The sequence below is a fragment of the Castor canadensis genome, chromosome 13 (assembly GCF_047511655.1).
Source record: "Castor canadensis chromosome 13, mCasCan1.hap1v2, whole genome shotgun sequence".
NCBI lineage: Eukaryota > Metazoa > Chordata > Mammalia > Rodentia > Castoridae > Castor > Castor canadensis.
Genome location: NC_133398.1, coordinates 38,071,524 through 38,092,927, shown reverse-complemented (window position 1 = coordinate 38,092,927; position 21,404 = coordinate 38,071,524). Strand labels below are relative to the sequence as shown.

At 41.3% G+C, this 21,404-nt stretch overlaps 2 protein-coding genes, 1 non-coding gene and 1 pseudogene across 24 annotated transcripts in view; 3 read left to right on the top strand and 1 right to left on the bottom strand.

The window, feature by feature from the left end:
- Unc13b (unc-13 homolog B) overlaps nucleotides 1-4,595 on the top strand; it is a 197,953-nt gene extending 193,358 nt beyond the window's left edge. For 14 of the 22 annotated variants that reach the window (XM_074051534.1, XM_074051535.1, XM_074051533.1 and 11 more), the window contains 5 exons: nucleotides 45-192; nucleotides 1,619-1,675; nucleotides 2,587-2,679; nucleotides 2,864-3,023; nucleotides 3,174-4,595. In XM_074051534.1, the coding sequence (XP_073907635.1) occupies nucleotides 45-192; nucleotides 1,619-1,675; nucleotides 2,587-2,679; nucleotides 2,864-3,023; nucleotides 3,174-3,459 (744 nt within the window). In that variant the 3' untranslated portion in view covers nucleotides 3,460-4,595. The remainder of the gene's footprint in view (nucleotides 1-44; nucleotides 193-1,618; nucleotides 1,676-2,586; nucleotides 2,680-2,863; nucleotides 3,024-3,173) is intronic. The other 8 variants (XM_074051538.1, XM_020162100.2, XM_020162099.2 and 5 more) reach the window with 1 other exon arrangement.
- A 1,368-nt stretch (nucleotides 4,596-5,963) lies between these two features.
- LOC109685305 (UPF0729 protein C18orf32 homolog pseudogene) lies at nucleotides 5,964-20,666 on the top strand (annotated as a pseudogene).
- Nucleotides 10,869-10,975, bottom strand: LOC141415889 (U6 spliceosomal RNA). Its single transcript, XR_012440841.1, has one exon. It is a non-coding gene; the product is annotated as a U6 spliceosomal RNA (small nuclear RNA).
- Nucleotides 12,773-21,404, top strand: part of LOC109677506 (phospholipid-transporting ATPase FetA-like) — a 99,345-nt gene continuing 90,713 nt past the window's right edge. Inside the window, exons 1-2 of the mRNA XM_074051522.1 lie at nucleotides 12,773-13,085; nucleotides 16,436-16,506. The gene's annotated coding sequence lies outside the window, so the exon portion shown is untranslated. The remainder of the gene's footprint in view (nucleotides 13,086-16,435; nucleotides 16,507-21,404) is intronic.

Below are 21,404 nucleotides of genomic sequence, written 5' to 3'. Positions count from 1 at the left end.
GTCTCCCTGTGAGAAGGTGAAGCAGGTGCTCATTTCTTTTTCAGCAATACTTCCACGCAGGAGGCAATGGGCTGAAGAAAACCTTCCTGGAGAAGAGCCCAGATCTGCAGTCTCTGCGCTATGCCCTGTCTCTGTACACACAGACCACAGACACTCTTATCAAGACCTTTGTGCGTTCACAGACTGCCCAGGGTAAGGGCTTCCCCAACTCCCCTCTCTTGTACACATCTGCCTCTAGGGAGTCAGTATCATTTAGCCCTTAGAGAAGATCCAGTTTCTTCTTCAGAGTGCTCTTCAAACTTGGATCTCAGGATTCCTTGAGGGGGCCTCAATATTTACCCCATAGCCATACCAGGCAAGTGCCTGGGAAATATACCTGATATTTACCTTCCTAGACATTGTCTGGCTATTGAGCTCTTTGAGTGTGCCCTGTCTGTTAAGAGGGGAGAAGAAGGAAAATCTGTGAAGCAGCCTTGAGAGGGAGTGGTTGGAATACTTGTGAACATTCATAGCTTTGGGAGCTTTGCTGGAAGTTGTCCTGGGGAGAGAAAGCAAAAGGCCTTCCAAACTTTGCAGCATGGATGAGGAGGAAGACTAAGAAAGAAAAACCACGGGAACAGCTGAAAGGAGGGTGTGGACCACAGGGTACTGTGCCTAGCAAAGGCCCCAGCCTCATGGGTGATATTTTTGCACTGGGGACCAGGCATTTGGTTTTGTCTCAGGGATTTCCAGTCTTCCAAGCTATCCACTGCCTCAGTCCAGGCCTGTGAAAACCAGAACACATCTGCAGTTCAGGTCAGACTGAAATTCTGACCTGGCCCTGCAGCAGGGCCCTCTCAGGAGGTACCTTCAAGCATGTCTGGTTATTGTTTGTTCGAGGAAAACCTGGCAGGCTGCCTGATGGCTTGACAGGGAGGCTTGGACCTTATTGAACTGTGGCTCTGGGGCATAGCTTACCTGAATGGGAGAGATCTAGGCAGGTAGACTGGAGGTGACAGGAAGTGAGAAAATGGAGGAAACTTTCAGTACCTCTCCATTTCCCATATCTGTCTTACTTCTAGTCCAGGGTAGGGGAAAAAAAGAGAGCAAAAGAAGCAGCAATGAGTCTGGCTGAAGGGGACAGGGAGAACTTTTACAGAGCTGAGTACATATAAGGCCTATTATATCAGGGAGGATCTGAGTTAATCCAGAAATGCTTTTTTGAAGCATCGAACTCTAAGTTAGGCAGAAGGGTGGAAGAGAGTGGAAGAGGCACAGAGAAGGTTGAGAGCACAGCTATATACCTGCAGAGAGAACAAGTATGTGTTTGTGTTTTCTACATATTGTCATTTAAAGGCCTAGGAAATTAGTGCCTCAACTCTCTGTTGTTCCACTGGCCTCAAATACTTTCTGTCTGTATTTTTTATTGTTTCTGCCGATGATTCAGTAGTCTCCAACCGTGAAGTCTAATACAGAACATTCAGTCACTGAATGGACTGCTTTCTCTACCCTGCCCCATCTCTGCTGCCCCAGAATATGTATAGAGCTGCTGTGAATGGCTGTCATTCCTTTGACCTCTAACAATTATTCTTTCTCTGTCCTACTGCTACTACCTCTTGACTTGCCTGTCCTCACACAGTGCATGATGGGAAAGGTATTAGGTTCACTGCTAATGAGGACATTTGGCCGGAAAAGGGTATGTTATACACTCTACACAAATGAATCTTAATGTGGGCTAACCTGTGATCCAGAATGAATTGTTTATGTCAGGTGTGGCTGATCCTGTTTTCAAAGTTCAGAAACTCTATCCCAAGTCTTCGAGCTAGGTGATGTGTTCATATAGTTCAGAAAGGGAGTTTATTGTTGACCTCTGTCCTGTCCTCAGAATTTTCCCACCCCTTCACTTCAGAACAAAGGGTTGTACCTTCTGCAGGGTAGTGATATATTGTCAAAATAGGGTAGAGGAGCCAGGACTAGAGAGTTGTTATGTGGATACAATCTTTCCAAAGAAGGCAGCCTCTCAGTCAGGGGCATTTAGGAATTCTGGGCATGTGAGCTTGCTGCTTTTGGACAGAAAGGGACCCACAGTGTTCCATTAAAAGACATCATAAGCCAGGATGTGGTGGTGTATACCAGTAATCCTAGCACTTAGCAAGCTGAGGCAGGAGAATTGTGAGTTTGAGACTAGCCTTGGCTACATAGTAAGTTAAAAGTCAATCACAGCTACGTAGTGAAACTCTGTCACAGACATTATAGGGGAGACACAGTTTACAGACACAGGGTGACAGCACTGTCCTGCCCAAAATCTTTGAATTAAAAATCCTTCAGGCTATTAAAGGAGAGGTTTGGGGGCCCTGGGAGATTCCTAGTACATTTCTGGAAATGTTTCTCCTAAGATGCTATCGGCTTAACTTGTGTTATAATATACTACTACAATCTTTATCTCTTTTCTTTCCCTTCTCCCATTGCTTACTTCCCCATGGCTACTGGGGCTGATTGCTTCTTGCTTTAGGGTGGAGGGTGGTAGCCTCCTAACCTCAGTTTTACTTGGAACAGTTAGCTTAAAAGTCCTACAGTTCTCCAGTGGATCATTTGTCTCTCCTTCAGGGTCTGGTGTGGATGATCCTGTGGGAGAAGTCTCTATTCAGGTGGATTTGTTTACACACCCTGGTACTGGGGAGCACAAAGTCACAGTGAAAGGTGAGTGGTATGGACTTACAGGTCTGACCTTTTCTCATTCGTGGCCTCACTCATCAGTTGAAGGCAGGAGTTGCTTATCCCAGTTCAGTCCTCCAGCTCAGCCTCCTCCAAGGGGAATTTGACCTGGGCTTAAAAACTGGAATGCCTGCTGAGGAACCTTCACAAGTTTTCCTTGTTTGGGCAGTGGTGGCTGCCAATGACCTCAAGTGGCAGACAGCAGGAATGTTCCGGCCTTTTGTTGAAGTGACCATGGTTGGCCCACACCAAAATGATAAGAAGAGGAAGTTTGCAACCAAATCCAAAAGCAACAACTGGACCCCCAAGTACAATGAGACATTCCACTTGTAAGTTATGGGATGGGAGATCTGCAGGACTATCAGATGGGGGTCACGTGGCGGGGAAAGACTGAACAGGCCAGGAGAGGAGGGATGGGAAAATGACAGACTGGGGTGAATTCAGTTGAAGACTTTTTACCTTCTACCCTGTGCTCATAGCCTCCTGGGAAATGAAGAGGGTCCAGAAGCCTATGAGTTGCAGATATGCGTGAAGGATTACTGCTTTGCCCGAGAAGATCGTGTGATAGGGCTGGCAGTAATGCCCTTGAGGGATGTGGCAGCCAAGGGCAGCTGTGCTTGCTGGTGCCCTTTGGGCCGGAAGATCCACATGGATGAGACAGGCATGACCATTCTCCGGATTCTGTCTCAGAGGAGCAATGATGAGGTTGCTCGAGAGTTTGTGAAACTCAAATCAGAGTCTCGTTCCACAGAAGAGGGAAGTTGAACACCTCTGGCTTATGTGCCAACCAGGCAGCACCAATTGTGCAAATCAGAGCCAATGGGAATTAGCTGTGTAGCCAGCTAAAGGTCCTTGTAGTCAAGAGGCTGACCCCTTCAGTTAAGGAAATTTAAGGAAATTTGGGGGTAGTGAAAGTATATGAATCCCTCACTAGCAGGTCTGTGGTGCTAAGAGCTGGGCTAAGGGAGCTACCATGTGGAGAGATTTGCTATAAAGACAGAGGGACAGACATTTCTGAGAGTCATCTATTCTTGGTAGACACCCTTCCACTCCACTTGCCACTTCTACCTTTTTCCAAACCATACTTTATCCAGTTAGACACTTACATACCAAACATTAGAAGAACAAGTTTAGAGGGCCTCAGGTTTATGCCTGGTAGGTAGTTGGTTTGGCCTACAGGTATTGCTGAGACCTATGGTTTATACTGGAGAATGGCCAGGGAAGGAGCACACAGAATAGAATTCACTGTCCCTTGAGCAGCAAAACTGTTTTGTGTGGCTCCAGTGAGAACAAGGCCTTGAAAAATTGAACAAGATACCTTCTAGAAATGAGCTGTGCTAATCCCTTCCCTCAGATTATATCTGCCATGAGTAGAAGCAAGTTTACGGTGCTTCAGAGTCTAACTAAAACAGACTATTTCTTTGGAATCCAAGTACTAGGGGCCATCTGTCTAGAGTCCCCTACCTCACTCCTGTAGGTAGGGGAGTGATGCTTAGGACATGAGAAGCTGTTCTTACATGTATAGACCCTAGAGCTCACTGAAGGATCCAGGAGTATTATCTTCTTGGGTCTGAACAAAGCCAAAAATTGCAGAAACCAGTCTAAGAACAAGTCATCCTCACCAATGGCCACTGCTTTCTGGCTGACCTTGCAAAAAGAATCTAGCCTTTGGCTTTTTTCCCTGTTATTATGGCCAGCTACTGTTCCCCTCATAGATGTTCAGTCCTTGGATTTCCACAATAGCAGCCTCCTGAACTTCCTGAGGACTCGGCATTGTCCACAGCTGTACTGGCCAACACATGAAATAAAAAACCAAGCATCTTTGCTGTTTTTAATTATTGTATGTGCCATTGTTATAGGAGATTATAGACTAGTCTGTAATAAATTATCTTCTAGCAGTCTTTGGGGTCTGGTAATTCTGTGAAAGAGTGCAAAGCCATAGAAGTGACTGTCCTATATGATGGTAGCTTTGGGCCCAATGACCCTTTGCTATTTCATCCTCTCCCTCCTTATCCCCACTCTCTACCAGTCAAATGGTGGAACCTAAATTGGTTCTGAATGAACACCAGGTAGAAAAGCAACCATTGGGCTAACATCTTGGCCTTGACCTGAGACTACCAATCTGATTAACAGAATCATGGGACATAGAACATCAGCTTCCTGAAAAAGGTCCAGAAGAGGAAGAGATGAAGTAGTGAAAAGTAATCCATGCTTCCTCTTTCCTTTGTGTGGGAGCACTAGGACACACACAGCCTGGGCTGTGAAACAAGGCAGGGTTCTACTGGGGAGAGAGATGGTCTCCAAAGGTTGGCAGAGGGCTGCCACAGACAGGACAGAGTTAGGCCTAGGAGCGCACACTGACCTTTCATTCTGGCTTTCTTTCAAAGAACTGAAGTAGAAAAACTGCTACCAAGGGAGAGGAAGTAAGGTAAAAGTGAGGCCGCCTGGCATTGGAATCAGGAAAACTGAATCAAGAAAATTAGGTCTCACACCTACTCTCTCAGCCTGCATTGTCACCACCAGGGCAGAAAACTAGCTCCATTTCCATTCCTTGCTAAATAGATCCTTACAGTTCAGTTGCTAAAACTGTTTAACAACTTCCTCCTTCTCCACCTTCTGTATTTCTGCATCCAAATTTCCCCTTGAATTCACTATTTCATTTCAGTTCTTACTACAAATGTCTTTAATTACCTTTTTGTGTATTACTGTGATAATCTCCCACCTCCATTTCTCAGCCTGCCCTCTTCACCTTCTTCTTCACTCCCTCTCCTTGTTAAAGCTCCTCAGTAGTCACCCATAGCCTCCAGGCTGAAACTCCAAACCACCCCCTTTCTTCATCCTGCAGCTACTGCGCACTTTCCTTACAGTTCCCCCACATGCAGGTACACCAGTATGCTTCAGTACTCTTGCACATCCTGGTCCCCTTGCTGGGATGTCTGGCAGCACTTAACACTGCCGCCTGGCCTCTAACATATCCAGGAAGCCTTGGGACACACCAACTCCAGGCCCCTCCCCACAGCACTCTACATTGTTATGTGTCCCCCTTCATCAGCCCGCGGTCTACCCAAGGCAGGGAATATTTCATCCCCGTCCCTTCCAGGGGCCAGCGTTGAGAAGGCCCACCACGCTAACAGCTGCAGGCTACGAGGTGGGAGGTGCGATCTCCAGAGGAAGGGGCGTGGCCTGGGGGCTGGCTCGTGGGAGAAGGGCGGGGTGCTGCTTTGGGCGGAAGCTGGTACTGCGACGCATGCGCAGAAATGTGCGTTAAGATGGAGGTCTCGAATCGACGGATGTGCGGCGACGGTGAGCAAGAGGCGCCCAAAGGGGGCGCCGGAGGAGAGGTTGTCTCCTCTCCCTCACGCTAGTCCTTGGAGACAGTTCCCGACCTTCATACCTCTCTCTGTACTTCCCGGTAGCTGTCCATTCTACTTTCTTGAGAACTGTTCTCCAGTACTCCCCGAGGTTTTTACTCCCTCCCAATACCCCTCGAGTATTCAGGTCTCCCACGCACACCTCGAAATGTCTTTGTCCAGATACCTAGCAAGGCGTGTGGGAGGAGGGGTTATCCCCCCAAATAACTCCCAGGGGACACACATTTTCCAGTCATTGCATGAAGCACATACCCCCAAATCTCCAGCTATATAATAGCACATTCCTGTTAGTCTGCCCACTTTTCCAGCACCATTCAGATTCTCAGAAGAAGGCATCAACCTCACTATATGTTTGGAAGTGAGACATTTGCTACCCTCTTAAGGATATCCGCTCCACAGGTAAAAGTAAAACTAGATGACTTCCCATGTTTTGCAACAGGCTTGCAGGTCTGAGTTAATAACTAATTCTAAAACCAAATTTCACAGTTTTTAAAATGCAGATTTCCAGCTTAAAAAAAAATTAGAACATCTACTGAGATCAAATTTCCACAAAGCAAATAGTTGGAGCTGAGAATCAACTGTTAGTCTAACAGTTCATCACAGACCACTTCTGTTTTCTTATGCTGGGCTTTACATGTCTGGCATCTACTAGACATTTGAGTATGTGACCTCTGCTCATTATATTCTTTTCTTAGTCAATATTTAGCATTCCTAATGGGAACTGAAATCCAAAGGTTAGATACATGTTTAGATTTGACTTTGGTGCCTGTAATGCGCTGATTGGGATCAGAGATCATCTTAAAAGGTAGAACCCAGGTTGAAATATGTACCAAAGTGGTTTTGACAAGAGAATTCAGTATAATATCTGTCGGAGATTTCTGGATCATTTGATCTTGAAGCGATCCAGTGTGCCAACTCTTCTCTGATAGAACTAGACTAAAGACAAAGTATTTTTCTTTCTTATGAATACCTTGTTACAAAGGTCTGGGTCTGGTCTATACCAAAAATGATGTCTCAAAATCACTGTCACCACTCCAGAGCACACAATGGTCACCCTCCTCTCTGAAAAATACATGCCTCATAGTATCAAGAGTACACTGCAGGCTGGGCCTAATCAGAACTAGAACAGAAATACTTTTAATAGTGGATTTTTAAGACAAAAATCACTTATTTGAGCATAAGTGTGTAACCTAACTAGTCATACTGTGAATATCTATATTGTGAATATTAAAACTAACTCCTTAAATGATCCTCTCATACCTGCAAGCAGAAAGGCAGAGCTGAAGAAACAACATAGAATGTCAGAGGTGGTATTGAAGCAGGGGTTAGAAGATATGAACACTAGTCTCAGCTCTTCTACATATAGTGAACTTTTAACTTCTCAGTTTCCTAACTTTGTTATCTAGGGTTAATAATTCCTGCCATGTCAACCTCAAGAGGAATGAAATGGGCTCTTATACATAAAGGACTTTGAAAACTATACCTTTCCTCTATATGTATAAGGGATTATTATAAATGATCCTCTGAGTTCTGATTAATTAACTTCTAAGGAATTTGTCTTGCTGCTGGTTCCCAGGTTCAAACAAAAGATGCTTGTTGAGTACTTACAATGTGCCAGGAATTCATATAGGCATAGGGTCTAGCACTGACTAAGAGATTAATCCTTATAAATTTTGAAGTGGTCATCAGCATATTAAGTGCCTATTAAGTACCCAGTATAAAAGTACAAGGCAGCAAAGTTGTGGAAAGAATCTAAATCCTAGTCTTAATTTTGCTATTGTATGGCTGAATGAGACTTTTTCTCAATTGAACCTAAATCTCCTATAAAATAAGGAGGTTAAACAGGTAATCTCTTAAGATTCTTTCCAGACAAAATGGTGCTTTTTTTTTTTTTTTTTGCAGTACTGGGGTTTGAGTGCAGGGTCTCACACTTGCTGGGAAAGCATGCTACCACTTGAGCTACTCCACCAGCCCCAAATAAAATGGATTTGTTCTTTAGAATCCTAATTGCTGAAATTCCCTACCCCTAATGAGCTTCTTGCCAACTGACAAAGCTGAATAATCACAGGACAGGAAAAGGAGAGGACTCTTTTGCAGTTATTAGAAATTGAATGGAAGCTCAAAGGAAAAGAAAATGTCTTTTATTTTTGCCAAATGTCTTTTTATTGTTTATTGCCAAGAGTCCTCGCACAAAAACAGTTGGTACATCCAAAAGAGTTTACCTACAGAGAGTTTAACCAAAGGTTTATATGCAGAGGCCCTGTCAGTGTTAAAGGAACTAACAAGAAATGAAACAGGGACTAGCAACAGTGGCAAGTCAGTAGCTTCTTAGGCCTGAAGGGAGAAAGAGAGGAGGTATTTTTACCAAAGCCCAACTAGAGCTACATCTCTAGAGAAAGACTTCCTGACAAGAACTAAGGCCCTAAATGCTAAGTAGCCACTGCAAAAACTTGGGCAAGGCAGAGAGGAAGCAGAGGAATAAATAAGTGCCCTAATCTTTCTCCTCCTGTCCTCTAGTCTCCAACTAGTACCTTCCATTGGCAAAACACAAACAGAAGTTTAGGGACAAGAGAGTCTGAATGATACTGTCTGTAGAAGCAGCTTCCCAGAGCAGGATAGAAGGAGTTGGAGGTTGTAGGTTAAGAGTGGAGAGGACAGCCAACAGCACAGGGAAGGAAAAGTCACCACTATGGATGCTTTCCAAGAGGTTTTTTCCTCTGTTCAAATTATAAATGTAAGGCTTAGTTTCCTTATCTGTTCATGGTGATGGCAATACCTTAGTTCTAGGGTGATTGTGAGGATTCTATGATAATGGTGCATGAAAGTGCCTGGCACAGGGCCTGATAAACAGTGGATGTCCAGTGTGTACTTACCTGTCTAAATGGCTCCTCAGCTGCAACATGTTTTCCAGCCAAGGTTTCAAGTATGACTGGAACTGAGTGAATGAAGGGGAAAATAGGAGGAGATAAAGTCAGAACCTATAGGGGCTTGCAACCCATTATAATGACTTTGTTTTTTGTTTTTGTTGCTACTGGGGTTTGGACTCAGGGCTTCACACTTGCAAAGCAGGCACTCTACCACTTGAGCCATACCTCCAGTGCATTTTACTGTGTTTTTTTATGGTCTTGTGAACTACTTGCTTGGGCTGACCTTGAACCACAATCCTTCCAATCTCGGTCTCCCGAGTAGGTATGAATATAGGGTCTTGCTAGTCCAAGGGATAAGCTGATCAATACAGAATTTTAGTTGTTTCTGTTCTCCCAAGAAGATGGTACACTGATTGAGAAAATGCAGAATGTCTTATTCATCTTTGGATCTTTGATCAGATCTTAACATTTAACACATACTAAGCATCAATAAACACTTGTCAAATTAAAGTTACTTAGTCCAGAAGTTAGGATGGACCTCTGAGTCATTGTGAGTTAACTTAATGGACCTCATCTCTAAAATAGATTTGGTAAGTTTTTTTCCTGCCTACTATCCAGTGTCTTTGTAAGAACTTAGAGAATGTATAAAAATTAATCTTTAAAAGTCCAGAGAGCTCTATAAATGTAAAGTAACATAATTCTGATTCAGATGTTCTGCTCCTTAGAGGAATAATTAGTTCATTCTGGATTGTAGGGAGAGAACAACACAGTATAGCAGTCTAGAACTTAAGAGATGCCGGATCTAGCACTGATCACCTTTATAGTCTTAGCTTCCTTTTATCTCAAGGAAGTATGGAAGAAATTGGTGCAGAGTTCTTAGCCTTAAGAATCACCTAGTATCCAATAATACTGATGCCTAGAACCCATTAGATTTCATTCATCTAGCATGCATGGTAAGCCTTGAGATTTTTAACTCCCCATGAGCTGGCTGCACATACCTATAATCCCATCTAATCAGGAGGCTGAGGCAGGGGATTGCAAGTTTGAAGCTAGCCTGGGCAACATAATGAAATTCTATCCAAAAAAAAACAAAACAAAACGGGGAGGCGGGAGAAAAACCCCAAGTGCAGCTAAAATTTTTTTTAATCAGCAAATCAATTACCCAGATAAACTCTTACATGAGAGTCCAAGTTGCAAAATACACACTAGTGGAGCTTTTGTAGGAGTTTAAGCTCTGACTGCCACTGCCTTTTTCTCATATCCCTCTACAACTTCTAAGGCTTCATGGAGCACTGTTAGAAACCACTGGAATAGACAATTCCAAGAGCTTTTCCAGCCCCCAACAATGTAATTATGACCCTATGCCTTTTCATGAGATTTCTGTCTATGTTTTTCTTTTTCTTTGTGGCACTGGGGTTTGAACTCGGCCTCACATTTGCTAAGCAAGTGCTCTTACCATTTGAGCCTCTTGGCCAGCCTTATGTTTTTCTTAACACCAGTATCAAACTGATATGGAGACCAGCTTTCTCTTCCTTCTGATTACCCTAGCTCTTTTGTTCCAAAGCAATTAGCAGTCTAAAATTAGTAGGTAGAACCTCCTGGGCTTTTTTCTTTTTTTCTTTTCTTTTCCTCTTTCTTCTGTCCCTCCCTCCCTCCCTCCTTCCTTTCCTTCCTTCCTTTTTTCCTTCCCTCCCTCTATTCTTTTTTCTTTCACCAGGTCTCACTATGTAGTCCAGGCAGGTCTTAAGATCATAATCCTTCTGCCTTTGTCTCTTGAGTGGTAGGATTACAGGCATGTGCCACCACCCCTGGCTTCCTCCTGGGCTTCTTAAGGCAAAAGAACCTCTCAGTTTCCTACCTAGAGATTCTGATCTGATACATCTAGAAGTGGGTTCAAGTGTCTGTATTTTTCACAAGGACAATACCTTTTTTTTTTTTAAATGTGGAACGCTTCACGAATTTGTGTCTCATCCTTGCTCAGGGGCCATGCAAATCTTCTCTGTATCATTCCAATTTTAGTATATGTGCTCCCGAAGCGAGCACAGGACAATACCTTTGAAACAAATGGTCTTAAAGGACTGAATTTAGTTTTAAAAAACTAAATTCTCCCAAAACTAATGAACCAATAAAGAAATGGGCAAGTGAACTAAACAGAACTTTCTCAAAAGAAATTCAAATGGCCAAAAAAACACACGAAAAAATGCTCACCATCTCTAGCAGTAAAGGAAATGCAAATTAAAACCACACTAAGATTCCACCTCACCCCTGTTATAGCCATCAACAGGTGTTAGCAAGGATTCGGGGAAAAAGGAACCCTCTTACACTGTTGGTGGGAATGTAGACTAGTACAACCACTCTGCAAAATAATTTGGAGGCTACTTAAAAAGCTAGACATTGATCTACCATTTGATCCAGCAATACCACTCTTGGGGATATACCCAAAAGACTGTGACACAGGTTACTCCAGAGACACCTGCATACCCATGTTTATTGCAGCACTCTTCACAATAGCCAAGTTATGGAAACAGCCATGATGCCCCACTACTGACGAATGGGTCAAGAAAATGTGATATCTATACACAATGGAATTTTATGCAGCCATGAAGAAGAACGAAATGTTATCATTTGCTGGTAAATGGATGGAATTGGAGAACATCATTCTGAGTGAGGTTAGCCTGGCCCAAAAGACCAAAAATCATATGTTCTCCCTCATATGTGGACATTAGATCAAGGGCAAACACAACAAGGGGATTGGACTTTGAGCACATGATAAAAGCGAGAGCACACAAAGGAGGGGTGAGGATAGGTAAGACATCTAAAAAATTAGCTAGCATTTGTTGCCCTTAACACAGGGAAACTAAAGCAGATACCTTAAAAGCAACTGAGGCCAATAGGAGAAGGGGACCAGGAACTAGAGAAAAGGTTTAGATCAAAAAGAATTAACCTAGAAGGTAACACACACGCACAGGAAATTAATGTGAGTCAACTCCCTGTATAGCTGTCCTTATCTCAGCCAGCAAAAACCCTTGTTCCTTCCTATTATTGCTTATACTCTCTCTTCAACAAAATTAGAGATAAGGGCAAACTAGTTTCTGCCAGGTATCGAGGGGGTGGGGAGGAGAGAGGGGGCGGAGTGGGTGGTAAGGGAGGGGGTGGGGAAGGGGGGAGAAATGACCCAAGCATTGTATGCACGTATGAATAATAAAAAAATAAAAATTAAAAATAAAGTGGTCTTTTGGGAAAGACTGTTCAAAGAAAATTTCAGGCAAAAAGTAAAGAAATAGCCAGGTGTGGTGGTGCACATCTATAATCCCAGCACTCAGGAGGCTGAGGCTGGAAGATCTCAAGTTTTAGGCCTTCCTAGCTGCATAGCTAGTTCAAAGCCAGCCTGAACAACCTAGCGAGACCCTCTTTCAAAATAAAATTTAAAAGGACTAAGTATATAGCTCAGTGGTAGCACACTTGCCTATCTATCATACAAAAGGCAGTGGATTGAATCCTTGGCAACACAAATGATAAAGAAATAGGGTATGCTGAAAGATGGGAATAGAGTAGAGTACTGAACTTCCACCTGAGCTCAGTGCCAAGTCACTAAAGAGGAGCACTTAAGGGTATCAATTGTATTATGTCTGAACCATGGTGTTTGACCATAGTTCTCAGTTATTGCCCCAGAAGCCCACTTCAGAATCATCTTTTCATTTTGGGGCAAGTTTATAAGAGATTATCTAGAATAAGGTCAAGAAAAGTTGGCCAGTGCTTGCCTAGCAAACTTAAGACCCTGGGTTCAATCCCCAGTACTGAACTCCTCCCCCCACCATCCAAAAAATAAAACAAAACAAACAAAAAAAACCCCACAGTCAAGCAGGGATTCAAATCCTGATTCTATCACTTTCTAGTTACATGATTCTGACTAAGCAACTCACATAACTCTTGAGCCCCAGGATTTTCATCTGTAAAAAAGAATAATCCCTTTCAGTAAAAACTGAAAAAGAACTACATAAAGCTCTTATTAAACTGTCCAGCACACAATAAAATTTTGATGAACAGTAGGTACTATTAAATCAGCAGAGCCTCAACTAACTGACAAGCAGTTTTTGTTTTATTCTTAGGTGGTGTCATTCTGAGATGAAATACATAAAAGTTTGTATTCCAGGTAAGAGATAAGCTCATATCTGCTGGGATACCAGAAGTCAACAATCAGTAATGATGTTTGCTTAGTCCTACACTATGCTGTGCTCTACCCACACACTTAGCGCTTTCAGAACACTCATTAAAGCTTTGAACTGAAACCCTCCGAGAAGTTTCTTACTAGTTTGAATCTCCAGGAAACTCAATGCAGGGTTCAGATTTGATTTGCCTCTGTCCTGGCTTGAGATTATTTTTGCTATAAAGTTGGGAAGAAAAAAAATTATATAGTTGAACTTGAGGTTATTATAGAAAGCCTTTGGTTATAATTGCTATGGTATTCACTTGCACTTGGGAGAAGTGTTTGAGTATTCTTTTTGGAGGGCAATGAGAGGACTTAAAGACTTGAAGCAGACAGGTACATGATTTAATTTTGAAGGCACATAAAACAAAGTCATGCTATGATAACCATGGTTAAAATAGCTTTTTAAAAGCTAAAGGTGAGAGTGTTTCTCATCTGTGATCTTTCAGGGGAGATAGGAGTAATCCAACAGAGACCTCCACTGAATTTATCAATTTAATTGGGATTATTGATGGATCATGATCTGAATACTCTCACCTTATTATTGGTGGGTGGTCTCAGATGACTTTAGTCAAGAAGTCTTTGGTCCTTGCATCTTGGAATAAAACATTGGACAGAGACACAGATTGGGAGCAGTAAAACAATTTTATTAAAAGTATAGATAGGAGGAAGCACAGAGTAGTGCTCTGACAGAGTAGTGGGCTCTGGCCAAATGGCACAGAAGCCCCAATCTTTGTTCAAAGGCTAATTTATGGGTTGTGAGTTTAAACGGTGGGAAAAATCTGGGCAGCCTTTGCAGGAAGGGCTAGGGTGATTGACAGGAGGATGTTAAACTTAGTTTTGACTGTGCATGTTCCTACCCACAATACATTCTGTTGTAATTACATGCATGAGGTTCAGTCCACATGTGTGAAGCTTTAAGTAGGGGGAGGTGTCTCAAAAGGTCATCTGAGGACAGGTTCCCCAGCCCTCAACACATGCACTAGCTTCAGAACTTTCCCTTCTGCCCAAACATCTTTTATCATAATGTAGTGCTAATGAGTTAACCACAAAAAGCAGGTTCCAAGGACATTTCCAACCAGCTGTCTCCTAAAGGGGTAAGGGCATATCCCATATGGGACATTTTATCTGGTCCATCTCTATTCCATCTTGATCAAACTGTACTTCCCTGTTCTCCTGCTAATCCTCTTGATACCCCTTGCTCCTTTTTCCATGTGATCTTAAGAAAATCAGAAGGGTCTTGGTTAATGTTTCCTTTTTCATAGAAATCTAACTTAATAACCCCTTTTTCCAATATCAGATTTTACAGTTTGCATCTGTAATATCACAATTTATCTCATTAATGTCAGTCTGTTTCTACTGTGGCTATTTTGGAGAAACCTTGCACTTTCTACCAAGGGTCTGTAACCAAACTGTCCACCTTATTCTGACTAAATGATTATTGTATGGTAAGGTTCTCTCCAACAAAGGGTTCTTTGTGGGCATTGGCTTAAAGAATTTGAAAAGCAATAAAAGAGCTATGGACTTCCACAGTGAGGCAGGGAGGTGGATGAGGGAAAGGAGGAGGAGGCTGGTTTAAACATGAAACAAAATTAGTTCCAGTTGAACGACATGTATCATTATAAGTTTAAAAGCTTTAAAGGATGAATGGGTTTTAGCTAAATAGAGGAATGATTGAGAAGGGAGAGTCATTAAAATGTCATGATCTCTTACGTAGTTTGAACTTTTTTTTTTTTTTTTTTGGTAGTACTGGGGTTTGAACCTGGCCTTGCACTTGCTAGGCCAGGTGGTCTAGGCAGGAGCCACTCTGCCAGCCCTAAGCATTCCTGTCTCTCCTTTTGTGGCCTGATGCTATTAAATTTGTGAAACACAATTTCCCTACCTCAAAATCCATGTTAATTAAGCAAACTTCTGATTATGATTGGTTTCTTATGTCTCTCTTTCTATAAGAAGAAAATGTGTTGAGTGTGCCAAAACAAATATTACAGTCACTGAGATGGTTAATTTATTTAATTGCAAATAATTATCAACCATTCTCAGCCTCTGAAGTCTTGTTGGTTTGAATCATGGAGTCAGCCTCAATGAACAGCCAAAAGTAGATTTCTGAGCCTAAATATTGAAGTCCGGATCCTGAACTTTAGTGAATTCACCAAGATAAATTCTACCTTTTTTGATTTTACTTCTTAAGTAATTGTTACACGTAACCCCCTTTCTCCATCTCCACTGCCAGTACCTTCATTCATCTATTAATTTTTTTTCTTTTTGGTCTAGATTATAAGAGTACTATCTTAACTCATTTCTTGGCCATCAGTCAAGCTAGACTCTACATTGATGCTGTATCTTTCCAAATCATTAAGCTGATCATACTAACTTACCTTTTCACTTATTCAGTGGTGTTCTGTAATCTTCTCCACTCCATTCTCCCTCACATGCTATCACTCATCATGCCTGTAAAACCTGATTGTATTAATTAAGCTCATTTATACTTGAAGACTCAGCTCAGGGGCTGGGGATATAGCTCAGTGGTACAGCACTTACCTAGCATGCACAAGGCCTCTGGATCTTAAGTGAATTTTTAATTAATAACTAATAATGAATTAATTAAAAGTTAATAACTCATCAGTTGATTAAAAGTTCACTTAATTATTTTGGGTGGTACTGAGGTTTGAACTCGGGGCCTCACACTTATGAGACAAGCTCTCTACCACTTGAGCCACACTCCCATCCCTTTTTGCTTTAGTGTATTTTTCAGATAGGGTCTCATGCTTTTTGTCTGAGCCAGCCTTGGGCAATGATTCTCCTACTTCCACCTCACAAGTACCTGGGATTACAAGCATGAACCCCCATGCCTAGCCCTGAACTTTTTTTTAAGAGATTGGATCTCAATATGTTGCCTAGGCTGGCCCCCAAATTCCTGGACTCAAGTGATCTTGCCTCAGCCTTCTGAGTAGCTGAGACTACAGGTGCATACCACCACACGCAGCTTCAATAAAAAATATTGCATAAATGACAGTAAGTAGACAAAATAAAACCTCTTTGAGATGCAGATTCTGGGTAGTCAACTAGACTTACTCGTTAACTTAGTGACTATTTTACTACTGTACACTAACTTCACAGAGTACCCAGTTCAGATTTATGCCTTAAAATCAATTGCTCATGAAAATTGAAATTACAAATGTTAAATTTGAGGGTGCCAGGACTACTGTATGCATATACAAGGCTTGATAATATAATAAAGCAATGTAAGTCATGATTTTGCTCTCAAAAAACATATGAGTGTTTCCCTTTATTCATAGGGCCCACGAAATTCCACCTCCTCTAAGCAACCCTGATTGGAAGAAGTAGTGAATAAATGCTCTCCTTGCAGGTATATTTTTAAATTATTAATTCAAGTTTTAAAAATACATTGATCTGTTATTGCATTAAATTTGTAGATTAATCTTGGGAATAATTTGTCTTTGAAATATCAAATCTCCCAATCCAGGAGAATTTCCAGGATTTCTCTGTATTTGTTCATGTTTTATTCTGTAGCTCTTAGCTTTTTCATATGGATCTGCACTTTTATTGTTAGATTTATTCCTAGATATTTAAATTTCTATTCCTATTTAAATTGTACTTTCTCCATTTTTTTCTAACTGGTTAGTATAGGATCTATTTTATTTATTTTGGCAGGACTGGGGTTTGAACTGAGGGCTTCACACTTGTTAGACAGGCACTCTACCATTTTGAGCTATGCCTCCAGCCCTTTTTCCTCTGGTTATTTTGGAGATAGGGACTCATTTTTTGCCTGGGTTGGCCTGGACCATGATCATCCTATTTTATGGTTGCTATCCTAGTTGTGATGACAGGTATACACTATCATGCCTCGCTTTTTTCCATCGAGATGGGTCTTGTAAAGTTTTTTGCCCAGGCTGGCCTGGAATGGGGTTCCTCCCAATCTCAGACTCACAGATAGACTGGAATGATAGGCATATATCACTGCACCCAGCTATTGGTTGAAAGGGAGTCTTGTGAATTTTTTGCCTGGGCTGGCCTCAAACCACAATCCTCCCCATCTCAATCTCCTAAGTAGCTAGGATTATAGACATGAGCCACCAGTGTTGGGCTTACTATACAGATCTAGAAATGCTATTTAGTTGTAAATTTATTTTGTAACAAGGCATCTTACTGAAATATTTTTAATAATCTTTAGAGTCATGCAAAAATTCTAAGACTAGGAGAGGCAGTAGAAATTGTTTTGAAGTGAAAGGATACTGAGGGGTGAAGATTATGAAGTATACTACATGTATGCATATGAATTCAGCATAATGAAACCCACCAAAAAAAAAAAGGAATTGTTTTGTCTAATCTTCCCATGTCTAGATGAGAAGACTGAGACTCAGAGTAATCCTAACAGGAGTGAGTTGAAATCTTAAATCTCATGAATCCCTCTAGTCATTGAGTTTTACAAAATATTATATAGCTGTAAAGAGGTGTGCAAGCAAGACTTCCAAGGCAAGTACTCGCAAAAAAAAAATAAACTTCTTTTGGTATTTTAAGACAGTGTCTCATTATGTAGCTCAGGCTGGCTTTAAACTCAAGATCCTCCTTCCTCTGTACCCTAAGTGCTGGGATTATGGGGACCACTATGCCTGGCTAAAGAGATAAGACATGCAATACTTAGGGTAGAGCCCAGGGCCTTGTGCATGTTAGGCTAGTGTTCTACCACTGAGCTGCACTCCAGCCCAAGTTCTCAAACTTTTATCTTGATGTGGTCATCACCAATCCAAAGTTAATAATAAGAAATGACATTTGCAACTTAATGCTAATAGTGACTAGGGGATCACTTCGCTGTTCTCTTTCTGGAAAGAATTGAGTGCCAGTAAGACTGCTAATTTAGAAGTTTGCCACGGAAAATATAATAATGTCTATAGAATTGTCTTCCAGTGGCCAACTCTACCCAGGAATTGGAACTAGAGACCCCAGAAATACAGCAAAGAAAACTGAATGTTCTTATGTGGTATTTTGATGGAATTATCACATTAAAATCCCTTTGTATTATTAGTTATGATAATTCAAAAATGAAAAACAAAACCAAAAAAGATGTGGTATTATGACAGTCTGATAAACTGTTATACATTCTAGTGATACTTCTTTCCAAATAACTCATAGGCATTTTAATCAGAGAAACTTATCCCCAGGAAGTATTGAGACAGTGATAAATGTCTGTTTCCAGTATATTTTCTAACAACTGTCCTTCCTTCACTATCTAGTCACCAACAGGTAAGTTTTAAAGAGTGAACTTCTCTTCCATTAGTTATATTTTAACTTCATGCCTTCCTTTCTAGAGAGTAACTGTAAGTTTCATCCTGAGATTTATTTTAGCTGTATCTTAATCTTAGAAGCATGTTTTTTTTAGATAGCAAAGAGTGATTTATTAGAAAAAAATAATTATACCAGGAGGGATGAGATGGGCAGTTCAGGAAAGCACCAGCTGCTTAAACAGAGACAGCACAGCTCAAGGGATGAGGCAGGCAGTGCAGGTAATGACTGACTACCTGGAAGCCATTAGGGCTTGGAATTTTATCTAGTAGGGTGGGGTTTCTAGGTCTTAGCAGCATGTTTATGTTTTTAAACAGACTATTTCCAGGGGATCTTTGCATAGATGGTTAAACATATATATTCATTGATGTTAATTCTTTTTACCTTCCTTTCAAGGGCATGGGTGTGTGTGGTGTGTGCTTAAATCTGGTTCTCAAATTCTACTGTTTATGCTTTTTTTTTTTTTTCTCTTTAACCTGCCTATCAAACACCACATTGAGACTAACCATACAACTGACCACTCAGAAGTTTGTCAGGAGGGTGGGCCCAGTGGAGGGTCAGGCAGAGGGTGGGTTCTGTCTTCAGCAAACAGTTCTGTGGGCTCTAGTCTAGTGGGTACTACTTCCCACCCTGCCTGGCACCCTGCCCCTTACAGGGGCCTGCACTCTCAGTATAGCCACCTGGCCCTCACGTTCAGGAGCTCAATGCTGGGACACTGGTGTGCACTCCTTGTATCATCACTCAAGTTCTGCTCTGGATCTTAAAAAAATTCCTGGAGCCATTCATATACCCTCTGACTTCCCCTTCTGTTGGTCATATATGGCCTAGAAAAGCTGTATAAGAATCCAGTGATAAAAATAAAGCAAAGTAGTCTGTAAGGGTGTAGATGCAAATCCATTACTAACAAAAGGACCAACAGAAATCTCTATAAAAAGAAAGACTAATGTGAGTCTTCCCAAAGAATCTCAATTGTTTTAAAAATGGACCTGATAATATGATAATATGAATTATAGTTATCTATGAGACCAGAATTCTGGATAGACAGTTTAGCTATTTACTTGATACCAATCAGGAAAATCCATGGTATTTATATTTAAAATGTACTTAGTTATATTTAATGACCTCATTCCTGGTTCCTTTTTCACTAAAGTGATGCTCATTTCTATTATTACCATTTTAATAATATGAATAAATAGAAGGTTTTATGGCCATAGACACTCAGTACTTAAAATACTTGGCTTCTAGCACTCATTCACATAAATTTGACTGCTTTTTTGCTTTAATTCTATGGGGTCTTCTAATTTGAGTAGAGTAAATTTTACCATGAAGTAGTACAGTTGATAATGATGTGAAAACATAAAGATATAATTACAGACGAACACAATGGATCAGTAAGACTAGTAGCTGCTACTTATTGCTCTGAGGAAGAGGAACTAGAGGAAACTTATTTGAAAGATAAAACATCTTTTACAAAAATGTCTAATGTAGAAATGATAATCTTGTTACATTCTTTCTATTCCTACAAATGCATTGAATATTTAGTTTAACTGTGGTTAAAAAAAAATAGCTTGTCAGAAGTTACTAAATTCAGGGAGTGTCAGTGTTCTTTATAAGATTGTAGTTACTCCCCTAATCTGACTGTTGCCAGAATTGCAATGTGCAGAATGGTTACTGTTGATTTGGACAGCATTTGTCTGGATAGGCCGAGCCAATGGGTATAGCACTGTGATTTGGACTTGTCAAAATGGAGTTGAAAGATGTAGGGAGAAAGTTACTGGAGATCCCTGAGAGATGCACTGGAGAAGAGAAACACCTAAAAAGGTGTGAGGTTGGATAACACTGGAGTTGAGTACATTTGAGAATTAAGGAAAACAGGAAAGCTAAGATGTTCAAGATCAGTGCTGAGAATAAAGTAAAGTGCTCATTAATTAATTTTTTTACTGCTACCCATGTAGTAGGTGGGTGAATCCACCAGATTTTAGAGCTCAGGATCCTAGTACATAGTGTGTGATTCAGTGCCTGACCACATTTTTCACATGAGGAAGGTAATGATAGGTGAAGGGTGGTTCAAAGTAGTGTATTCAAGGGCTACTTAAATATGCTGAGCTTTTGTTCATCTCAGTGCCAACCTCCTGGGAAGAAAGAAAGATACAACTGAGGTAGGCCCTATTGTTAACCCTTCCTGTCTTCCAGGGTTTAGAGAAATCTGGAGAAATATATGAGTAAAGGAATTTATAAATAGAGCTGTCTGAAAATGGAAAAGCTATCTTGAGGGACAGAGATTTCTTCTTCACTGGAAGTTTATAAGCAAGGCTGCCAGGGTTGCTGAAAAACAAGGAATGACTACTCTGGGTGGAAGAATGGACTAGGTAGCTCCCCTTGCCCTTCCAATTTTGAAATTATGCAATTTCTAGAATCAAAGTGACCCTAACAGGACATCCAAGATCTAGGATGGCTCTCAGCCCAAACATTCTTTGTAAGAATGAAAGGCAATTCTGAAAGTAATTCATTTTACAGGGGGCTTAGTTTAATTTGGGCTCACTCAATCTGACCCTTTATAACCTTTATGACCTTACACCTATAAATCTGCATATGATATTTGAGAAATCCTCCTGACAACTCCAGTTAGTACTATGACACAGGAATGTTCCCAGTTTGGTCTCAACACCAGAGTCCTGGAGCCATATGAGTACCAGGAGCTTCACCCTGGAGTGACTTAAGCTCCCATAGCATATTGGCATAAGTTAGAAATGTGCTGCCTTCCGCTGGGAGGTAAGTAGTGCAGCATAGACCACAGACAGAGAAGAGATGTATGGAGCCCACGAATTCCCTTCCCATTTAGGATGGTGGATTATGTTAGTCACAGGAACGCCTTACTTTATAGCTGCCACATTTGTATCTAATGAAGTAGGGCAGCTAAAGGAAATGTGCCTTTGGATTGATTTCAACTGAGAGATGTACAGA